This window comes from Oreochromis aureus, linkage group 7, assembly GCF_013358895.1.
Source record: "Oreochromis aureus strain Israel breed Guangdong linkage group 7, ZZ_aureus, whole genome shotgun sequence".
In the NCBI taxonomy this organism is placed as follows: domain Eukaryota; kingdom Metazoa; phylum Chordata; class Actinopteri; order Cichliformes; family Cichlidae; genus Oreochromis; species Oreochromis aureus.
Genome location: NC_052948.1, coordinates 39,228,664 through 39,251,981, shown reverse-complemented (window position 1 = coordinate 39,251,981; position 23,318 = coordinate 39,228,664). Strand labels below are relative to the sequence as shown.

Below are 23,318 nucleotides of genomic sequence, written 5' to 3'. Positions count from 1 at the left end.
TTGTGGCCATTTTTTTCTGTGGTTTGGTGAAGGGATGGGAAGGATGGTGGAGTAGTAATTAAAGATTTCATCTGAGGATTAAATCAAAATTGACTTTACTCGAATTTGAAGTGGAAAGCTCGAGGTTTTGAGAGCATTTCTCATACAATGCATTTTGAAACAAGTTGAAATGTATTGAGATAAAATGACATTTATTGGGAGAACTTGTCATTAATTTAAAAAACATCTTTGAATTGAGATTGGAACAAGTTTACACCGTATCCCCCCGGTGTCATCCTTTTCTCTCTTACTTCCTTATGTGCTCCTTGCAACCTGTTCCTTACCACTTATTTTTCTCTTTGTTCATTTTCCACCTTCTTTCTAAACATTTCTTTTAAATTTTACCACAGGAGACGAGTTGCTGGGGATGGATGGAGCTCGCTATTTGAAGCTTGATGATTTTAAGGACCAGGACGATGACTTTCTCTCCCCAAAGAAGACCCTCAGAGACTTTGAGGGCGGCATGGGCACCACGTAAGTCAGTGTGTGGCGTGATGAGTCTTTATGTGAAGAATGCCTAATATGATATAATTGAAAATGAAATTTGAGCTGGCAATTAAATTACTGACATAGCTCATTTATCCTTGCCTTAGATTATGAGAAGTAGCAGAGTGAGCTCATATGATTTTATTAGAATTTTGACAGCGGTGTCATATTCAGCCATGGCTTCTTGTCTTACCTTATTCCTACCTCCTCTTCGACAGTCCGTATTCTCCTGCTATTCCCAGGATCCCCTGTGTGTCACCAGAGACAGTTATGCTGGATCAGGTATGCTTAGCTCGTGACTAAGAGTGGCTTTGTAAGCATTTGTTACTTTATCTTATCCTCCTGAGACCTGAGCTCTCGTTCGAATACTTTTCTAATTTCTCCTAGCTATTTGGGATTACTTGGACCTGATAAGTATACAAACCAAGCTTCCTCTTTGAATAGGAAGGCGTTGATTTGTTACATAGTTGTTACATTAATTTAAGTTAACATTGCTTAACAATCACTTTCTTGTGCAGAATGAAGTTTTTAAGGTGAAAAAAGAGGCTCTCAGGAGGCTATAGAAGACAGATATTCAAATGGAAACATCACTAACTTATATTATTAAACCAGCTTCTGACTTTTATTCATACCTCTTCTTTTTATATTGTCTTCTCTCCGCTTCATGTTTTATATCACCTCTTTCTCTTCTTATCTCAGTCTTTCCCTCCCACTTTTCTCTGGTTTAATCTTTTCAGTCATAGCTGTTTTACTGCCTCAATTTCTCACTGTTTTCCATTTTTCTTTCTCCCTCTCTGACCTCAGCACACCCCCGTCCCCTTGCCAAAAGAATATGATGAAGATTCTCTTATCCCAAGCAGTCCAGCTACTGAGACTTCAGACAATGTCAGCCCCGTAGCCAGCCCTATTCACACTGGGTGAGTTATTAAATTGTTTTTCTGCCCGTTAAACCGCATTTTTAAAATTGCTTTTATGTTAAACAATATCAGTCGCCGATGCTGGATTATTATTATAGAACGTGTTTTGGCAGACTGTGAAATTTCTGGTTTTTACAAAAAAGTAAAAGGAAAAAAAGTGCAGATAGTGCAGACTTGTTAAAAGCCTATGATGATAGCCAGAAGCATACTCTATTTTTCTCTTAACCTGATTATAATTTACAAAATTGTTCAAACTCTAATGTGACTAACATTTAAAACTGGCAACTGATTCCATTAATTCATCAGGAAAGAGTCTACTGAGGTGATAATTTATGTGACAATAGCATCCTTTTCTAATAGACAATCTAAAGTACTCTGTAAACTACCACGAAAAAGGGCCTAGGTAAATGCAGTCCATTTATGTTTTAATGTTATTACATAGAGATATGATACCAAAAGATAAATGGTGGTTGTAATGATTATCAGTGATGATCACAATGATTACAATCCAAATTTACAGATATCTTGTATTTAAATGAACTGTTTTCCAGCAATAAACACTTTAATTTATTAATTATGCAAAGTCATAATTTGCTCTATCTGTAGCTCCATGAGTCAGCTTTTGAAATTGTGAGTGTGAAAAGGTGACCTCACACACAGAGACACCTGTATTAAGCCACCGGTATAATGCAGGAGAAGCAGAATGGGGCTCTCTTTCAAATCTTTTCACATCATTCTTGCTGAGCATTGCTGCAGATCACTCGTTCTCCCCTGTCATATCCACACAAGCAAATGAAAAGAGCGCCTACACAGTGCATTGATGTCTTCTTTATGAATAGCATAAAGCATGAGCAGGCAAACCAGATCAATTCAAAATACTGCTGAACAAACAGCACATGAATAATCTGTTCCCATCTCATACAGCTGGAGGATTTCCCTGAGGAAAGTCCAGTCTTTGTTTTTTTTTTCTTTCTGTCCTGTTTTATTTATGTTTAAATGTGTTTTGATAAAGTAAAGTTTACATGTTGTTAATTTAATGGCACCGTTTAACTCAGCTTCCTGGTGAGTTTCATGGTGGATGCCCGAGGGGGCTCCATGCGAGGCAGCAGGCACCATGGCCTACGAGTGATCATCCCTCCCCGAACCTGTGCTGCACCGACGCGCATCACTTGCCGTCTCGTTAAACCCCAGAAACTGACCACGCCTCCTCCACTAGTGGAGGGCGAGGGCCTCGCTAGCCGGATCATCTCCCTGGGGCCATCCAGTATGCAGTTCCTTGGGTAAATCAGACCTTTCTTTGGTTTATTAACTGTATTTGACAGGATTTGACTGTGCATTTACAGTCAAAGCGATGTAAAGTTACAGAGAATATAGGGATCATCTACGGTACATAATATCTTAAAAATATTTTAAAAATCCATAGAAAGTATTGTACACAAAGGACTAGGTTGAAAACCAATGCTGAAAGGTCCACAGTCATGCTTGGATGATGTATCATGATGTTTTCTGAAAACCATTGTGCGTGAACACTGGTAATTTTTGATTGTACAATGTAAAATTCCAACCAAGCAAGGAGAAACATAAAAAGCCTTCATAAACATGTCGTCTCTGGACATAAGCTCATTTAAAGAGGACCAGGTCTGACCAATCAAAGTGCATGACTCTTTTTAGAAGTCACACATGTTGCATCTTCTAAGCTGTAAACAAGCACTTCAAAAGGCTGTGTATTAGTGCAAATGGCATTGATAACTTGTACTGTTAATGTTAGTCTGGGCTCTGAACCAACTGCCCTGTAGTCCAGACTTGTCATCAATTTGAATGTTTTGGCACATTGTGAAATAAAATAATACCACAGGTCAGGCCTCAGTCTGATGAGCACCACACCAGGCAATTAGGGAAATACATTTGACTTTCAAAACTACAGCAGTTACTCTTCTTTGTTCCCCAAAATCTATAGAGTGTCATTAAAAGATGAAGATAAAGAGGATGAAACATGCACCTGTCCTACCTTTTTCTAAAAACTTTTCTGACATTTCGTTCACAGACCAGTGATAGTAGAAATCCCTCACTTTGCCTCATTGGGACGAGGAGACAGAGAGCTTGTGGTGCTCCGCAGTGAGAACGGCTCGGTCTGGAAGGAACATCGCAATCGCTATGGCGACGAAGTGCTGGAAACTATTCTGAATGGCATGGATGAAGGTTAGTGGGATGGTAATGGATGTCGCCTGTCCGGGAAACCTTGAGGGGTTGTATTAATCTTGATGTATGTCCCCAGAGTTACAGAAGACAAGCATAGGAAGGGTTTTTTTTAACACAGAAGCTGCCTCCACAGCATCAGACAGGCTTTATTCCCATAAAGTGTTCATTTAAGACTGAATTTTTCAGCTATCCTAACACCTACCATTACCCTCTTTTTCTTTCCTCTTTATCTCTTTTCTCTGCTTTTCTCCACTCTTTCACCTTAATATAGACTTGGAGAGCCAAGAGGAGCTGGAGAAGAAGAGAATCCGTCGAATCATCTCCACTGACTTCCCCCTCTACTTTGCAGTAGTGTCTCGTATACAGCAGGAGAGTGATCTCATTGGTCCAGAGGGCGGTCGGCTGACCAGTAAGCTGGTCCCTCAAGTTGAGGCTATCTTCCCTGAGACTGCTGTCACCAAGAGAGTGAGGCTGGGACTGCAGGTGAGAAGATGAATTGAGAAGAATCTTTGCACATGTACACCTTTCATAATTGCTTGAGTGTTCAACACAAAAACAGATGTTCGAATGAGAAAACAACCAAGACTGTGCCAACATGTTTGCCTCTGGCCTCATTTTCTGTTTGTGCTGCTTTCAGACTGAGAATTGACAGATTTCATGCCATGAAGTTGATGTTCTGTCTGTTTGACCAATGAGTCTGAAAATGCTCGAGTTTTGCTATCAGTCATAGAGACCTGACGTGAGACTTGAAGAGGCAGACTGATTTATTTCAGTATTATAAACCTTGATGCTAGAAGAAAGGTCATCACTTGTCATTTGAGATCTCCCATCAAATAGTAAATCTATATTTCATTCAGCGTTTTGTGATGTAGCGTCAGCTATTATTGGTATTACTGTAAATCATGTACATTTTTTAAAAGTTATTTTTTCTTGCCTTGCATTTCATCTTGATAAATTTGCTTTGGTTTATTCAATAAAAATATAAACAATAAATCTACTTCACAAAAATAGAACTGTAACAAGCAGTGATGTCAAACCGATAGGAAGAAAATTTTCTCAATTTTTAAACACTGACAATAAGAATTTAATTGATAGAATAGGTTAATATAGAAAAAAATATCTGCCCTGCCAAACAGGAGCTTTTGGCAAATGTATGACTGGCTGTTACTCATCCAGACCTCTGCAGACACCCGTATGGGAACTTGGCACATACTCATGCTGACTGATCTCTTTTCACACTACACCTACACTTGGCTTTGTTTTCCATAGCAGAAAGATTATGTGGGATTATGGCTTCTTCATTTCTATTGTTTGGTCACTTGAGTGTACATCGTTTATGTTCTTTGTCATGGCACTAATGTTATGTACGTAAGGAGATTGCACGAGTTTTGCTTTGCCTTATGCTCGTCTGTTTTCCTTTTTATCCAGCCATTCGTCACTCCTCAGTTCCCTGATTTTAAGTTGTGAGCCACAGTGACCGAGCTGATGCACTGATCTGAGTTTATGAATTTGTTGCATGTGTGAGTATGGTTGGGAGTTTGAAGTTTTAGCCTATTGTACATTTGCTTTTATGGTTTGTTTTGCTTTTTTTAAATATTTTGTTTAATTGTTTGTTGATCCTTGTGGACCTTCTGTTATGTTTTATTTGTGCTTGAGTTTCTTTTACATTTTCCATGTATGCAGCCTTCTCCTCCTGTCTTTTCGTCATGTTCTCAGCGTCCTTTTTTGCCATTACCACTTTTAACATCAGGCACAACCAATCCCTGATGAACTGCTGACCAGGCAGCTTGGTAACCAAGCTACCTTCAGCCCAGTGGTTACCATCGAACCTCGGCGGCGCAAATTTCACCGTCCAATCGGATTGCGCATTCCTTTACCACCTTCGTGGAGGGAGAGCCGTCGTGATGCTGGCGAGGGTGATACCACCAGCTTGCGTCTCCTCTGCAGTGTCATTGGTAGGAATAACTTTACAGAGTAATGCCTTTTTATATTTTATATTTTGTTTTTTCTTGTAACAAAAATGAGCTACCTAGGATTGATTGATGGCAGTCGACACGTGGGTGTACTTCTGACTCAAACATCACAGTATAAAAGGCCGTAATCTCCTGTTTTAATATGCAAAGCGGGGGTCATACACGGAGATGCACTTCTCAAAACAAGCATGGCAGCAAGAGAGGAAAGTCCAAAAATACCATACCAGTCTTAAAACTGACTTAAACTGTATTTACATTATGTGAGTTTGAGCCGTCTCTGAAGAAAGACGACCAACATAAAAGGATCTTTCTGAGTACTCAACTGTGACTCAAGTTAAATTCAAATAGTGCCAGAAAATTAGGATTCCTGTGAACTGGTAATCAAGTAAAAGCAAAAGTAGCATAAAATTACGTGCAGAGAATCTTGTCAGACGGAAATAAACATGTACATTAACATAATGATTGAGATTCCAATAATGTCTCTGTGTAAGTTATGTCCTCCATCTGTTAAAGCTGAGCCGAGGAGGACACAGGAAGCAAACAAACAGCAGCTGTCTGTCTTACCCTTGATTCAGTTGGTTTTATCATTGTAAGACAATTCAATTTTCATCCAGCAGACTAGAAATATTTCTCAAGTTTATCAGATCAATGTCATATAGTGTGGATTGCAGTGTGTGGGAGTCTTTACAGGGAGTAGCGAAAAAATGACCAACAAAACTGCCTCGAAGTCAATAGAAAAGGGACGCTAAAATACACGATGCAAAAAGGAGAAGCCATGATACTGGATGTATATATTCAAAAAGAGAGTCACTAGACAATTGATAATACGTGGGAGAACTAACAAAGAAAGGAAATAAAACTGATGAAGGTCCAACTAAGACAACATAATGGGACAGTTTTTCCAACACTCTTGCACATCAATGCAGGTGGAACAGCACCAGCTCAGTGGGAGGACATCACTGGAACCACCAAGCTGATGTACGCCAACAACTGTGCCAATTTTACCACCAATGTGTCTGCAAGGTGAGCTCAGTAACGATCAGTGCAAGCATGTTCCCAGTTAGCTTTTTTTTCCTGCACTTTTGCACAGGTCTGGATTTAGATCCAGCTGGTTTGTTCAATCCTTCTCTGTTCTCCTGCCATATCCAGATTCTGGCTGGCAGACTGTCCACGTACGGCGGAGGTGGTGACCTTTGCCAACCTGCTGTACAGGGAGCTAATGGCAGTCCCATATATGGCCAAGTTTGTTATTTTTGCCAAGATGAATGAGGCACGTGAGGGACGCCTGCGTTGTTACTGCATGACAGATGACAAGATGGACAAAACTCTGGAGCTGCACGAAAACTTCACCGAGGTGGCCCGGAGTCGAGATATTGAGGTGCGCATGGAGGCAAGGCCACAGAAAGCCAGCTTGTTAAGGAGAGCAGTTGAACGTGTGATTGATTTTACGTTCTATGAAAAGTGGCAGCACCATGGTGTGGTGGTTAGCACTGCTTCCTCAGAGCAAGAAGGTCCTGGGTTTGAATCTTGCTGTGTAAAGCAGGGGTCCCCAACTAAAATAGCAGGAGGTCCACTACCTCGATCATCCAGTCAATCTGGGGTCCGAACACTTTAAATGACCCAACATTGTTTTTTTAAATTGTTTTTTGTTTAACAATGAAATTATGCAATAATCTTTACCACATCTGTTGCACATAAACCAACATTAAGGTGTCTTGATCCATGCTCAATCATCCAGGTCAAATCAAAAAAGTTGATTCTGTTCATCTGGTCGTAGCGTTTTCAGTGGGAGAAACGTTTCGTTACTCATCCAAGTGACTTCTGAAGAAGAATGTGAAAAGGGAAAGACCATCTCTGAATCGAGGAGGGGGCCTAAGGGTACATCTTTTGCCATCTTACAACGCTGTGATTGCAGCCATTCGCCAACTCTCTGTGAATGGTACTCATGGCCATTGATCAATGGTCTTTGCTCAATGGGCTTTGATCAGTGGTTGTTAATCAATGGGCATTGATCAATGGGCTTTGATCAGTGGTTGTTAATCAATGGTCATGACAATTTGCATTTTAATGATCAAGAAACTGATCTCACAGTGCATTTTTCATTCAGTGGGCTAGTTTCAGTCACTGTGCAAAGGTACTGTTTGTTACGTGGGGGAAACCTGCAGTCAGCTGAGACTAAAAAAATCACTTGGATGACTGAAAACACTACATCCCAATGAACAGAATAAACTTTTTGGGACAACATTAAGGTACCAACAATTCACCTTAAAAAACCCTCAATATTCAGGAAAATTAAGAAGTGCTTTAAAACCGTGCAGTAAATATGTTTGACAAACCCAACACAATGTAACTTAAAACATACTGCAAAACAGTGCTGGCTCTCACTTCAGTGAGAGAAATTTGCATGTACATTTGCAGTTAGCATTTTAAACTTTGGGCGAAATGGGGTCAATGTAGTTCTTAACCATGCATGCAAATGTTCATTAGTCAGCTGTGAGCGAATTTTGTCCATTCATCTTTAAATGTCAGATTTTCATAGTCCACTATACATGCTTTTGATAAAGCCATCTTCTTTTACTCACTCAACTGTGCACCACCAAGTCATCATTCTACTGTCAGCAAGCGCAAGCTCCCAAGCTGTAACTTAGCAATCCGTGTTGAAGGGCCCACATAGGTTGTTCTTCTTTGGTGTTTTTTTGGCGGTTGGTGGTGCAATACCACCACCAGCTGGCTAGGAGTGTGGACCAGAAAGTCACTAATCCACATAACTGCCCATCACGCCTGTTCAAAAGTCAGCCATGGCAGCCGGCAGGAATAAAATATCTAGCTACACAGTAAAAGAGAAAATGCTTTGTGGTCTGGGGGAAAACACTCTCGGGGTCCGGATTTGGACTGGAGTCCGGGGGATGGGGACCCCTGGTGTAAAGTTTGCATGTTCTTCCTCCCACGGTCTGAAGACATGAATATGGTGAATTGTCCTAAAGTATGGGTGTCTGTCTCTGTGTGTTAGCCCTGAGATGGATCTGTGACCTGTCCAGGGTATGCCCTGCTTCTTGCCCTTGTTTTTGCCATTTTTGTTATAGATTCCATTTGCTACACCTAGAAAGACTATGGATCATTCTTTTGTTTGGGTTTTGTGGGGATAGCGTATTGTATCATGAGAAATCTACATAAATTCCCTGTGAACGAGTGCTTGTGAAATGTTATTAGAAAAAAAGCAATTCCATATTTCCCTTTTGTGTTATATTTTCCACAGCTAATGGAGGGCATGCCTCTCTACCTGGAGTGTTCTGGGAACTTGGTGCCCATTCGGAAGGCCACTCAGCAGCCTCGTAGCTTCAGCTTCCAGGCCTTCCGAGATAACAGACTGCCTGTCTCTGTCAAGGTCTGTCCCTAGCTGCTTGTTCATATGCCTGCTTCTTTATCACTTGCTATGTGTTGCTACAGTATTGTGTGTGTGTGTGCGTGTGCAAAAGTGTGCGTTGTTTAGTTTTTGGATACAGTATGTCAAGGACCTTCTCACCAGTTATTTCCACTCATGAACACCTGCTGATGACTCAAACACCACGTTCATATGGTGGTCTTTGTGTTTGCTTTTCACTCTCATATCAGTGATGTAAACACGTAGGTAATAGTACAGTCCTGTGCTCACTCTGCAATCATTGCATATTAAACACCGCAGTATAATTGCAATATGCTACCTTTTTACATAGATTTGAGAGATATTTGCAGCCAGTAAAGTTAAGATAAACATTAGAAATATTGGAATGTCTGGTTGTTCATCGGATCCTGGGATTCTCAGTTTCTTCAGTTAGAGATGTTATGCTGAGTCCTTTTTTTTTATTTCTCATTGTGCTTTGTTTGTTTGAAATGTAAAGGTAATAAAAACCACCAATCTGATTTGATAGGGTGTTTTTGTTTTGTGTTTTAGTTCTTTATCAAAAGCGTCATAATTTCATCTGTTTTTGTTCCGCGTTAAATTGATGACTTGTGTATTTGTTCTCATATTGACCGTATATATTGTGTGTACGAGCCGTTCCGTGCCTGTCCCGTGACCATATTTATGTCATTTCCATATCACTGTTTTTCCGTTCATCTGTGTCTGTCGATGTGATAAGTCAAGTATTATTCAGAATCAGCTTGATGAATACTAGTAGCCAAGCAACAAACAACTTACCTGTCTAGCTGTCAACTCTCTTGGGTAATTGTTTGCATGCCCTGTGACTCCTTCACTTTCTTTGCCTGCCTTCCTATCTTGCGGCCTTGCCTGTCTGTATGTGTCTGTCTCACTGTCTCTCTTTCTCTCTCTCACGGTCACTCTGTAACTGTCTGGTCTGACAGACGTCCAGGTAAAATGTGCAGGTAAATCTCTCCCTCTTGCCTGCCTGTGGACTGCTTCCATCCCTGTTTCCCCCTGCTTCTCGTCCCATGTTACTGCGCCACATGCTCAGGACAACTGTTAAGGGATCTAGTGCTCTTTTTGATTTTTTTTTCTTCTTCTTGCCCATCTTATCTTCCTCTACTCTATCTTTTCTGCTCAATTTCCCTTCCCGCTCTTCTCTGCTCATCCTTTTCTGTCTTTCTTATTCATCAACCTCCATTCTCCTCCTTTGCCTCGCTCCACATTCTTCTATTCTGCTTTTCTTTCTTCGTCTCTGTCTGCCTGTTTTCTGTCTATGTCTAGGTCAGAGACAGTAACAAGGATGCCACCGGGTTTTTGTCTTTTCTGCGGAAGGGCACCAAGTACGAGGACACACAACACGTACTGTGTAACCTTAATATAACCATGCCACCTTGTGTCAAGGTAAGGATTTGGTAGCAAACATGCACACATAATAAATTGGGATAATAAAAAGAAAGATCACGCACTGTGACCTTATCCCAATAGATGGTCATTTTTTTTCAGGTTGTTCTATCAGACTGGGGCTTATCCAATATTAGACAGTAGGATAATTTGTTATAAATGTTATATATATATGTGTTATATATATTATTATGTATTATATGTAATATTTGTGCTTATTAATTTTGTATAGATGAATAGAGATTCCTTTAAAAAGTAAATGTACAGTAATACAACTGAAACATTATAAAATTAGTTATAATACATATATATATATATATATATATATATATATATATATATATATATATATATATATATATATATATATATATATATATATATATATAGTATAACACTACACAGTGTCAGTTAATCCTTTTGACAAAGGGTTGGACCATCTGAGCTGACAGGAGTTCATTTTGATCGTTAGACCCTTATTATACATTTGGAAATTTAGTTCTCTAGGATTTTTTTACTCTTGGACTGACAGACTACTTTAAAGGTATGGAGACTCCTTATTTTAAAGGTTTAAAATGTTTCATCTACTCTACTGCATTTTACCTGGATTACTATTTTAATAACTTAACTTTGCCAGGAGTCTGCCTGAAGTAATACATCTGTCTAATGTTACATTGGTCAAACATGGTGACATGGGTGTTTGTTAAAAGTTCAAAAGTTCTGTGTTTGGCGATTAATTATTGTAATTCTTTCAATTTTTTAGGTTGTTGGAAGTGAGGAGCGCAGACGAACTTTAACCCCTCTCGCTCTGAGAGAACGCTACAGTGCATTGAACGAGCCCGGCGTGGGTAAGTCCTTCAATGCCTGACCGTCAGCCCTCTCCGGATATACACACAGTGGAGACGGGCACTGAATGTTGCACTGCCACTTTACCCACAACCCTGCTTCTTACTCTGCCCTCTCTATTTTCCTGTCTCGTGTGCACGCATGGCACAACAACTGAGCCTTGGATGCAATGTACTGCTCTACAGTATCCCACTAAGTTTTTTGCAGTGCAGGTAGTGGAAACATATTGAATGTGCAGCCAAAAGATGAGCAGCCGCCCTCAACATGACCTGAAATGGCTCCATGGCACATGGCAATTTAGCCTTTTTCTGTCCTGAGTGTCCTGGTAGCTGTGACAATCAATGAATGACTTCTGTGGTTGGTTTTGCATGGCGCTGGTGTCTCCACTGCGATTTCCAATGGCATGGCAGCAGATACTGTTAGCATTAGCACTATAGCTTAGCACTGAGAATGGGCAGGACCTCGCAGTGGAGCAAGACAGATGAGCCCTTATATTGGCCTGTGGTAACTAAAGAGAGTCAAGATGACCATTCTGATTGGTTTAAATGGTGCTGATGGCGAGTGAGGGTGAATGGATAAAGGCCTTTTCTGTCTATCAAATACACAGCGCTGCTAAATTGCACCTCAGTCTCTATTTAATGGTTACTGAATGCTACTGTGGTTAGCAGGAATAGCACCTGAATGAACCCCAAATTATGACCTTCCCTTCTCAAATGATGTCCTAACCCTGAGAATTATATGGATAAAAAAACACTGTTGTTGGTATTGCTTATTTCCTCCAACAGAGCAGTGCTTTTGTCAAGGTACGTATTGCAACTTAACTGTCTTTTAGGTACAGATGATGAATTGGAAAAACAAGAAGAGAATGAGTCAATACTAGCCACCTCTTAATAACATTTGCTTCAACACTATCAAGTCTAAAAAGAGTCTAAAAAAGTCATAAAAAGTCTAAAGAATTCATCCCAATTAAAAAAATATTTGTTTCCACACATCAAAATCTGTTTGACTTCCCAGATACGTTTTTGTGTAAAACAGTAGTATAACTATCAGGTCATTGAAACGTCTTGTGCTTGTGTGCTGTATTACGTGTTTCTAAACTGTCTGTGTGTTTTTTTTCTCATTAGCCACAGTGAATGCCATGGAGAGGACTGAGCTCAAAATCAACATCATATCCGAACAGCTGGGTTTAAGCTGGGCAGGTTAGTCACACTGGATACTGTACAATCTATATATAAAATGGATATATAGCCATTTGAAAAAGAAATTCAAAGCCACCCTGTGAAAAACTAAATGCACCCTGACTGCTTCAATAGAAAATAGCTACAAAGTTAGACCGTGCAATGCTTATAAAAACTGCAAAAACAAAACAAGAGCACCATCTCAAACTCTACAGGCCTCAGTTGGCAGTTGTTAAATGTTAAAGTTCATAATAACACAATTGGCTTAGGTTTGCAAAGTTACATTTGAATAAATGTCTTTTAGACAGACAAAACTGAAATGGAGACATTTGACTGTAATCTACGGCAGCGGTCCCCAACCTTTTTTGCGCCACGGGCCGGTTTATGCCCGACAATATTTTCACGGACCGGCAATAAGGTGTCGTGGATAAATACAACAAAATAAAACTAGTGCCGGTACCGAAAAAAAGAAGATTTATTCATAACACACGTGAAAAGACCCAGGAAAACCGAGTTAACGATAAAAACGATAACAAAATAACGCTGAAAACCGATAAAAACCCTGAAAACCATACATTTCACACCTGAGCCTCAACTCTCGCGGCCCGGTACCAAACGACTCACGGACCGGTACCGGTCCAAGGCCCGGGGGTTGGGGACCGCTGATCTACAGAGCCACGTTTGGAGGAAACCGACCACAACAGATCAGCACAAACACCTCATAGCAGCTTTTTTGAGCACAGTGATTTGGGCTTGTTTTGCTGCCACAAGACCTGGGCACCTTGCAGTTATTGAGTTGGCCAGGAACTCCTCTATATGCCAAACTATTGTAGAGTCAGATATGAGGCTGTCAATGGTTCCTGTTAGTTTAGAAAATGAGCATAATCAAGTATAAGGGCAGGACTATGTTGTAATAGACACATCACTACTGTATTAGTGTACAGTGTTCCTCGGTTTCTCAGACAGGTCAAAGAGTCGCTTATTACATACTGTTTGAAAACATCAAGATGGCAACTGAGAAAAGAGCAGCTATTAGCCAGTGGGTTAATGAGTCATGGTGGCTAGGTACATTTTTTAGATCCAGTCTATGATGTAGACCACTAAACCAAATATTAAGGAAACCGCTGCCAGTTGTTACACGTCCAGATCAGAGATCCTACTTATGTTTGTCCTTCCCGTAGACCACACCACTGATGACCAGCAGGAGCCCACGTCTTGCTGTTTTGTGTTATGCTTCAACTCAATTATTTGAATTTAGCAAGTTTCTCATTATCAAAGTCTCCCATCCAAGTTGGTGACTAAGAACGAGCAATAGCTTTTACTAATATATCACAAAACTGCAGATTTGCCATTATACTAAGATTATTCACTTCATCTGTGAGTGGTTATACAGTAGTATTTTATCTTTGTAGTTGTATAAATATGTGCTTTATGTTTCCTTCTATTCTTAATTGTGTCCATTAGAGTTAGCACGAGAGCTTCAGTTTGGTGTGGACGACATCAATAGGATCCGTGTGGAGAATCCAAACTCCTTGCTGGACCAGAGCTCTGCCCTGCTCAGCCTGTGGGCCAGCAGAGAGGGCAAAAGGGCCAAGAGTAAGTCAATACTATATCCCTATAAAATTCAGACCAAACGATTAAAACTTTGACTAGTGCAAATATTTCCATGTCGGGGCATCCTTATCTGTGCATGTGACAGATATTTAAAAAGAAAAGTTGAGTGATACAACAATGGAACCTTTGCCTCTCAGTGGAGAGCCTCTACATTGCTCTGAAGAACATCGATCGTGCAGATATTGTAACCTCTCTGGAGGGTCAGGCTCCGCAACCAGCACCTGGTTCTTCAGAGGAGGGCGCCTGTCGGCTCAGTGACCGCGACTCCACTCTGTTGTCCCCCAGCGTCATTAATGGTAAGATACAGGAACACATTAAACATCCTATACACAGGACATATAAGAAGGGTCAGTTCAACATTTGTTTTAAAATGAATTACCTCTATACAGTTAATTAGCAAAGATATGCTGTGCATTCATTTTGTATTTTAGTTTATCTTATTAACCATGAGGCTGGTGGAGCAGTTACTAAATAGATTGACTTCTCTAGCTACATGTGTTGTAATTAGAGAAAACAAAGGGTTCATCGAATATGGAATAAATACTTTTTATGTTTATTGCAAGACTGATGTTCTCATGATGGTTTGTAACCGTCAGAAATGGAAAGTTTTCAGGAATTTCCTGTTCAAGAAGACTTTAGAGGCAACAATAATGAGAGGCTCAATTTACTGCTGCGACCAAGTGCAGTATCTGGTGTACTTGGTCATTTCCAAATAGATACATTCACAAAATATCAGGAAATGCAGATGTAAATGGAAAAAACAAAGCGGGACCCCACAAAAAGTTGTGGAAAAGCATAGAAAGGAAATTATTTCCTAAAAAAAAAACCTTCACTACCAAAAATCAGAGACTAAATTCTTCAGCCCAAGAAGGTGAGGCTTTTATTCTCATTTACTTTCCACCTCTGAAAATCCCTCCTTGCCTTCTCTGAGTCTGGGTAACAGCCACTTTACCTTGTCTCTGTTGCCCCACAAGAGATCACGGACACAAGGCCATCGCGCCTAGTGCACAAGCCACGCGTTATTAGACCCCCGTTTTTCAGAAGGGGTAAGTTGAAGGGAACTTGGGTTGCATGGTGGTTTGCTGCTCATGTCCTGTACTGTACATGATGATGATGATGATGATGAAACCAATGATAATGATTCTCAAATACCATTTTTGAGGTCTGAGGAATGGTGTCATTCTTCCACCATGAAGCAAGCTTTTTGCAGCATGCAGTAACACCGCCTCTCCTCACTGGGGCACACATCATTTTATTTTCATTTATTTATTTATTTTTTACTTTTCTTTTTACGTTACACTTTTTCACACCTCATACTTGAGCCCTAAACATGATGGCATTTACTCTTCTGACTTAATATGAGAAACGAGGATAAGTCATTTTTTCTGACAGGGGTTTAAGTCGTTTGCAAAACAGCCAACAGTTAACATATGGGTAATGTTCGAGATTTTATAGATTACATGTGGGTGTATGTGTGTCTCTGCGCGTGTGTGTACACATGCATGCACGTGTGTGTGTGCATACACGCCCTTGTGTGTCCTGTCTGGGATGGATACACTAGTCAAAAGTGGCGCTGGTGCACAGATGACAGTGTGCTCTGGGCCTTCATACCTTGTTTCTGTCCCTGCCTCTTTCTTTCTCTTTCTTCTGTCTGAGAACAAGATAAAATTTCACCTGTCACTTTGTGCTTGATCAACAGCAGACATTGGTCCACAGCGACAATGTCTTCTTGCAGTCTTGAAATTTTGTCTTTTCCTCGGGATCCTGTCCTACTTTCTGTCTTTTTTTTTCTCTGAACCTGTAACATGTCATATCTGCTGCCCAGCCGCCCCGCTCCTCCTCGTCCTCCTCCCTTCTCTTGCTCTTCTTCCTCCTCACAGCTCTTCCTGTCCGACCTCTGACCTCATATGACCTCATGTTGACCTCTGGGCCTCCTCTTCTCTTGTCATCTTATTTTCCCGCGCTCCTCCCTCGTTCAGTCGAATGGGGACCCTCTCCTCCTCTTTAAAACAGCTCTGTGTGTGTACTACAGTTTGTGCATGTGCATGCTGCATGCTTTGCTGTTCCAATATCTGTGTGTGTCTGTGCATGTGTGCACGTCTGTGTGTGTTTCAGACTTAATTTATTCAAAGTAAGTCAAGTAAAAATGACGTCATATAGCCGATCTTGAAATTTATTCATACTTTTTCTAGTTTTCTTCCAAGATTATAGAGAGTAAGTTCAATATTTTAATTACACAAAAATATTTTAAAATTCCTTTTAACCCCAACACAAGATGGCCATTTGTACAGGTGTGCGTGGGTGTGTGTGTTTGTGCGTTTGAGCGCAGAGTTTCTTGACCAGAATAAAGTTTGCTGTTTGTGACATCTTTTATGTGCATGGCATGCTTTCGATGTATGACGTTTTCTTCACAGTGTAAAATATTTTCTCTGTTCATGGATGTATTTCAGTATTTTATTTAATGCTATATTAACAAACAAATGTTTTCTTTTTCTTTTTCCTGTAAAATAAATGGTGTGTGTTTTTTAATGCTACGCTATAACACATGGTCAGCTGCATAGCACATAATGCTCAACATACAATGTTGCTGCGATGCATTCATGGGCAAAATAATCACATGTGAAACAAATATTATTTTTTGGTAAGTTACAATTTGAGTGGTTTAACACTTTTTAAAGAAACGGTACCATTGTGTAATTGGTTTGGCAGTTATTATATATACAATTAAAAGAGGTAAATCCAGTAACCAATGAAAAAAAATGCCATGAATTATCTATAACTAAATTTTCTATGCAATATTTTTTTGCCCAAGTCTGATGACAGCCTTGCTGCTAACATTGTGTGAACGTTATTTGCCAGCAGGGATTTTACTGTGAGGTGTGTGTTGATTCTGGTGTGTATGGTTTTTTTGTACATCCGAGCCTCACCTGTGAGCTAAAAGTGTGTGTCCTCTTTGTGTGTTTTTAAATGAATGCAGTGTTATACATGTATGTGTGCGTGTGAGTGTGTGTTTGCTGTGGTAAAGTGTGCTGTGTAGTGCTCTTCTCTTCTGTTTCTTGTACCATGAGATTCTCTGTGGAGTTTATTTGTGCTTCACTATATTTTGTGTCTTTGACACCTGTGTGAGTGTGTTTGTGTTTCAGCAGCAGGAGTGAAGGGAAGGGCTAACCCACATTCATCTAATTCATTCTAACTCTCATTCTAATTCTGATTCATTCCCTCCTTGCTCACCTCATTCTGATGCCACCTCTGATCATCCTGGCCCTGTACCATCCCAGAAACACACACATGCGTACCCACACAAAGGACCATTATTGCATAAACTCTGAGAGACAATTACTTTGCACAGTAAAGGTGTATTTTACCCATTACAGTGTTGTGGATCACATCAGAAAAGGTTTAGATTTTTAGCTCCATAGATGTGCATACTGTGATAATTAGTATTAGTGTGACATTGAAATATACAGAAGTAGTTTTAGTGATAGCACAATAAGGTAGAATTACTATGTTGCTTTACTCAGTCATTTTTTGCCCATAGCTTCATTACTACATTAAATTATGGTTAAATGAGCAAAAATAGCGGTGCATGAAGGTCTAAGAAACTTTCTGTGGTAACTTTCAGCTACGTCTCACTTTAAACTGTGTTTTGTTTCCACAGATGAACGTCAGAGCATTTTCCATTTAGTACCAAGAGATATCAGGATGCCTTCTTGGTGGGCATTTTGGTGATGTTAGTTTTTAGCTGAAACATCCCTTTAAATTCATGACTGATTCTGTTAAAAGTGTATTTAAAAAGATATTACACATTAAATGCTATTAGGGTTTACACACTTTTTTTGTATTTAGTTCATGTGTACTGTCCCTGATGCCAGGATATAGTGAGGATCAGGACAGGAATTAACATGTTTCATTGCACGAAGACATTTGAATTAAAAGTATTATTTTGAGTTTAACCTCATACTGTCTCATTCTGTGGGTTGTCTATTCGGCCCGCAACCTCACATTACGGCACAGCCTCTACTTTGTGCTTTACAGTGGTTTATCATTGTGATCTGTCAGTGTGCCGTTCAGTGTTTCATATGGGTGAAATACAACTTTACTGTTAAGTCTCTATTCATCTGAACTCACTGACACACTAGTTTATTAAAAATATTTTGTTAACGGAATTAACTAATCCAGATTTGTGTCAAAATGTAAGTGTTACCATGTTCAAGTATCACCAAAGATCAACATATGGGTTATAAGCTTCGAATTAATTTGAGTTAAATGAAATATGAAAAATATGAAATGTTTACATTCAGAATGTTTTACTTTTATGCAAGTTTATTTTGAGATATTAGTAGTAGTAGTAGTATAAAGTACATGTAAAAATAGTTTTGAAAAATAAATAATGAAAAAAAGACATTAAAATGCCACTTCATCAAAATATATTTTTAAATGTATAATTAATATATAATTATTTATCATAGAAAATAAAACAAGCTTTGAAACGAAAATCTCAGATAATGTCAAATCTCAATGAGATTACATAAACATTCTAACAAAATTTGAATTTTCTTTTTAAAATATGTATGATATAAATTAGCACCAACTACAGTGTGTGATTGTGAATTTGACTGTGTGCTTTTGTGCGTCTTTTTTGTGTTTCTCTAATCTTGCCACACAGAATTTACTGTCAAGTACTCCAACAAGCTGCATAACAAGTGTCATCCTGGAACTAATAATAGAAATGTGTAAACCAATCTAATCGGAGCTAATATAATCAACGACTTAGTCTTAGTCAACAGCTTATGGTTCAGCAGGATAAGATTAAACAACACATTATGCAGTGATTCTATTTTTTTTTTTTTAAGTTACCCTTAAATTAAAAATTGTGTGTGTGTGTGTGTGTGCGTGTGCGTGTGTGTGTGTGTGTGTGTGCGTGTGTCTTGTTTTATTTGTTTATTTTTCTGAGTGGGTGTTGGGCAGGGGATCTTTGGCGTACAGACACATGAATGCATGACTCTGATGTGCAGCTGCAGTCGGGGAGAATGCGCCAGTAACTTGCATTTTCTTCTCCAGAATCTGCAAGATGCTGCTGACTCCCCCGCAGAGACTTGTGACAAGGGTTGGAACGATAAGCGATGTTTTATTACAAGTTTGGCATTTGTATCACAGCTGCTACTTTAGCACCCAAAAAAACATTCATACAATCCTCTATGTGTAAAATCCAGGCTTTACCTCGATTAAACCTACCTTCAAAAAAAAAAAAAAAAAATTATAATAAAATGTTGATGTAAAGCAAAAAAGGATGAAAATTTATACTAATGAGTGCTTCGGACAAATATTACTCAAACAGAATGAGAGTAAAGCCTTAAATTATTAAAAAAGAATATCGTGCCAACCCCACAATCAATTAAACAACCCTACACTCATCTTTCTTTTCTCTTATCGAGGAACAGTTTCTGTTCTGCAGATTCACTTTCCGAAAGTGGGAGCAAGCTAGAGCCCAGCATCACTCACCTCACAAACAATGGATGACTCGCCAAATTCTTTTATCTCTCACCTCACAAATTGCTGTGTCCCAATGACAGTTACCTGAATAGCTCTGCAAACTTGAAAAGAAAAAAATGTTTAATTGATTAGCAAAAGCAACAGTTTTTTAGTAATATCATTGTGTTCTGCCTTTTAGATCGAAAGCGTGAAAGCAACATGTTTGCTGGGATTAACTGAAAGTCAAGTCTTTGAGTCAGAATTACTGGCTTAGCATCAAGGCATCTTAATCCTAAATTAGAATTCTAAATTGTGATTGATAAGTAATTGATTAAGAGAAAGTCTTTTGTCTTGGTATATTGGGACAGAGCTGAGCCCCACTGTTTCCCTGGTAGGTTGGAGAAACAGTTGTCCCACCACCTCCCCACCCTCTCAGTGGCTGTGCCTGCTTGGTGTTAGTCTATCTCTTGTCTCGCCCCTGTTTTCCCTCCAGGTTATGGGCTGGTGCAGGAGGAGCTTCTGTCCCCGGCCTCCATGCAGTACAGCTTGCCATCTCCACTGGGCGTGGAGCCCTACTGGCAAGAGGTCTCCAGCCTCGAGTGCGCCCCTATTGCCACCACAGAGGAAGACACATTAATGGAGATGTCGGACGTTCAGGTGTGGCCAGCAGGGGTCAGCCCCTCTCTGGTTACAGTGGAGGACTCGTCACTAGAGGGCAGCAGTCGGGCTGACGACTCAGAGGGCGCCACACTCTCCTTACCCTGCAGCTTGGGTCGCCCAAGCAGTGGAGCCAGCGGGGCCAGCGGCTCCATCATGGAGCTGGAGGAAGAGGAGGAGGAGGAGGAGGAAGGGGAGGTTGAGGAGGAGGAGGCACCACAGGAGCCAGCAAGTGCACTGGCGGAAAGGGACAGGGTGAGGGCCAGTGGTGCCGTTCCCAAGGTCAATCTAAATGGCCAGCTGGGAGGTCAGAGGTCGGATGTGAGGAGAGTGGAGAGTGTGGCTGTAGGAGGAGGAACAAAAGGAGGAGGTGGAATGGTAGGGCTGGGCTCAGTGGAAGGGATTTCTGTTGTTTCAGGCCAACAGGTGTACTCCCAGAGGTGTGAGATAACGGGGCTGGGTCGAGCTACAGAGCACAACGGAGACAACCGGTAAGTCAGCTGTGTGTGATCGCCATCACTCTATATATGTTTCTTTTCCACTGCCTGTACTCAGAATTAACATATCTGCTTTCTTTGTTTCCCTTCCCTCTGGTCTATTCGCATTCTGCTTTTCAGGATGGTGGGAGGAGGAGCATTTCAACCCTACATGCCAGACAAGGACTCCCTGCAAGGCTGGGTGGGCTCGGTGTCATCAACACGTGACGGCAGCGTGCCAGGCTTGCACGTGGCCCAGGAGGCTCTGCTGACTCCGGTGTGTGACACTGGTTACTCTCATGTGCTGCGTGGGCGCCTCCTGCAGGGCACGCAGCCCTTTGACAAGGGGCTGGGCTTCTCTCATCAGGAGGCAGGCCAGCGAGCTTGGGAACAGGAGCAGAGGCGGGGACAGGTCAGGTTGCAACGCCGACCACCTGCCGCTCCCTGCGCCTGGAGGGGGAACATCTTTTCCATGTTTTCTTTTTTTAATGATCAACCGGAAAGATCGTCATTCAGTTTGATTTTTCAAAAAAAAATCATCAACAGTTTAATCTCACTGAACGATCATCAGAACAGATGATTGACCACAATCAGTCACAGAACCAGAGCAGAATGATGTGTTGCACAGCTCAACACATCCAATGAAAAGCTGCCCATTGATATGATTTAACATTTGTGATTGAGAACACCTTGTTAAGAATTAGAAATGGATTTTATAAATATATATAAATTGTGGCCTTTTTTTTCTTAACAGAGAGAGGAGAAGGAGGAGTATGTTGCTGAGGCACAGTTTGTTGAAGAACGTGGAAATGCACTTGCTAGAAAGGTGAGTCACTTTGTGGGTTTTCATTTCCAGTGAATCATGGTCATACCAACATTATAATTGTTGTGTATTTGTTATGAGTTTTGTGTAATTTTATTTATTCACTTATTTTGAGTTCAGCTTTCATGGTGGATTTGCTCATTTCAGCCTAGTTTTGATTGTTCAGTTGCTTTTTTTGAGTTTACTTATTTTTCATGGTGACATTTGGGTGTTTGTCACGGGCAAAATGTAAGTAATTCCAAGAGGCATTACAATGCAAAACCTTGACTCACAGCAGTTAAAACCATCTAAATAAACATGCATCGAAATGTCTTTGTGCATATTGCGTTGAGATATTTGACCAAACTGACAAATACTAAAACATTTGCCAAAGGTCTTTGGCTACACAAAGGGAAGGATTGTGACTCTGCAGCCAGTCCAGATGTGCTTGCCTGCAAAGCTCCAAAATTCAACAGCACATAGCCTGCCGGACTTTCTGAAAAGTTGGACAGGGAAGTTGCAATGGAGTTCACTATGAACAGGAAGAATTGGGGAAGCATAGTGAAAGATCAGAAAAGCAGCAAATGAAGTTAGACATAAAGGGATGGAGGTGGTCATCAACTATACTAGGTAGGCTGTTGGTCAGTCAGTATTCACAGGCTGAAGGTATCCCTAGAAAATATCCCCGCACCATTACACCATCGACACAAACCTGAACCACTGATGTATGGCAGGATGGAGCCATGCTTTCACGTTATTTGCATAAAATGTGGTCCCTGCCATTTTTATCTTGTGGCAGAAATTGAGACTTATGAGACCAGACAACATTTTTCCAATGTTCTTTCATCCAGTTTTGGTGAACATGCAAAGACTTTAGCGTCAGGAGTTCGCTGCTGGTGTGGTCTTCTACTGATGTAATCAATCTGCTTAAAGATTCGATATGCTATACATTCAGCACTTCTGCATACTTTGGCTGTAATGAGCCACCTTTCCCCCTTATATAAGTTTGAAGCACTCTGGCCATTCAGGCCATTGGAATGGGACAATCATCGCTCTATTCTGTTATTATTATTTTTAATTGCATTTATTTATTTTCTGTATATTTTCAGTTCTAGTTCATTTTGTAAAAATTCTCACTTGTTTTAGTTTAAATTTGAACTTTAGTTAAAACCTTCTTCACACCTACTTTCAGTTTTAGTTAACACTGATAACCTTTTGTCACACCCAAGCACTGCAAACCCGGTGCTTTTTACTGTGAGTTATTCACAAAGCCTGGCCAACAGGGTGGGAAATTAACAGCAGCCACAAGGCAAATGTTGACAGCAGATATGAACTTAAACCAATTATGATTCAGAGATCATCGTAAAAAAAAAGCTTTTTAAAAACGACATTAGAAAAACGGGCATTTGTATATCAAAATCAGCAAAACATTAAATCTTTTGTGACTGATTGGCTGATTAACTGTGAAATGATGGTGAATTTGTGAGCCGCAGCGGCCAGGTGGGCAGACAAGTTAGTTTCCTGCTCTGGTTTCACGTGGAGGCTTCAGCCGTTAACTGGTCCAAGTGTTGTTTCCTTCCTTCCTTCCTTCCTCCCTGCCTCCTTGCTCCAGGTGGCGGTGGATGTGAGAAAGGGCGCTCAGTCAGTGCAGCGCAGCAGTCTGCGGAGAGTTAAACACTGAAATACACTTTCTGCCCAGCCCTTCAGGTATGGGACACAAGCACTAGTGCATCCCAGTGCTTGGATAGATGCCTTCTGCGGCACCCTGTTGGAGTCTGTTAGAGCCTAATCATCTCTCATACGTCGTTTTGTCTCATTCATTAAACTTTGGCAGTGATTTTATAGAAGCTAAGAC

The 23,318-nt window shown here is 40.5% G+C and overlaps 1 protein-coding gene across 1 annotated transcript in view; it reads left to right on the top strand.

The window, feature by feature from the left end:
* ank1b (ankyrin 1, erythrocytic b) overlaps positions 1 to 23,318 on the top strand; it is an 81,979-nt gene that overhangs the window by 53,287 nt on the left and 5,374 nt on the right. Inside the window, exons 25-42 of the mRNA XM_039614949.1 lie at positions 390 to 513; positions 744 to 807; positions 1,330 to 1,442; positions 2,498 to 2,722; positions 3,487 to 3,641; positions 3,913 to 4,124; positions 5,392 to 5,596; positions 6,541 to 6,637; positions 6,764 to 6,992; positions 8,871 to 8,999; positions 10,299 to 10,418; positions 11,182 to 11,266; positions 12,389 to 12,463; positions 13,907 to 14,038; positions 14,194 to 14,352; positions 20,022 to 20,676; positions 20,803 to 20,938; positions 21,416 to 21,487. Coding sequence (XP_039470883.1) covers positions 390 to 513; positions 744 to 807; positions 1,330 to 1,442; positions 2,498 to 2,722; positions 3,487 to 3,641; positions 3,913 to 4,124; positions 5,392 to 5,596; positions 6,541 to 6,637; positions 6,764 to 6,992; positions 8,871 to 8,999; positions 10,299 to 10,418; positions 11,182 to 11,266; positions 12,389 to 12,463; positions 13,907 to 14,038; positions 14,194 to 14,352; positions 20,022 to 20,676; positions 20,803 to 20,938; positions 21,416 to 21,487 — 2,987 coding nt within the window. The remainder of the gene's footprint in view (positions 1 to 389; positions 514 to 743; positions 808 to 1,329; positions 1,443 to 2,497; positions 2,723 to 3,486; positions 3,642 to 3,912; positions 4,125 to 5,391; positions 5,597 to 6,540; positions 6,638 to 6,763; positions 6,993 to 8,870; positions 9,000 to 10,298; positions 10,419 to 11,181; positions 11,267 to 12,388; positions 12,464 to 13,906; positions 14,039 to 14,193; positions 14,353 to 20,021; positions 20,677 to 20,802; positions 20,939 to 21,415; positions 21,488 to 23,318) is intronic.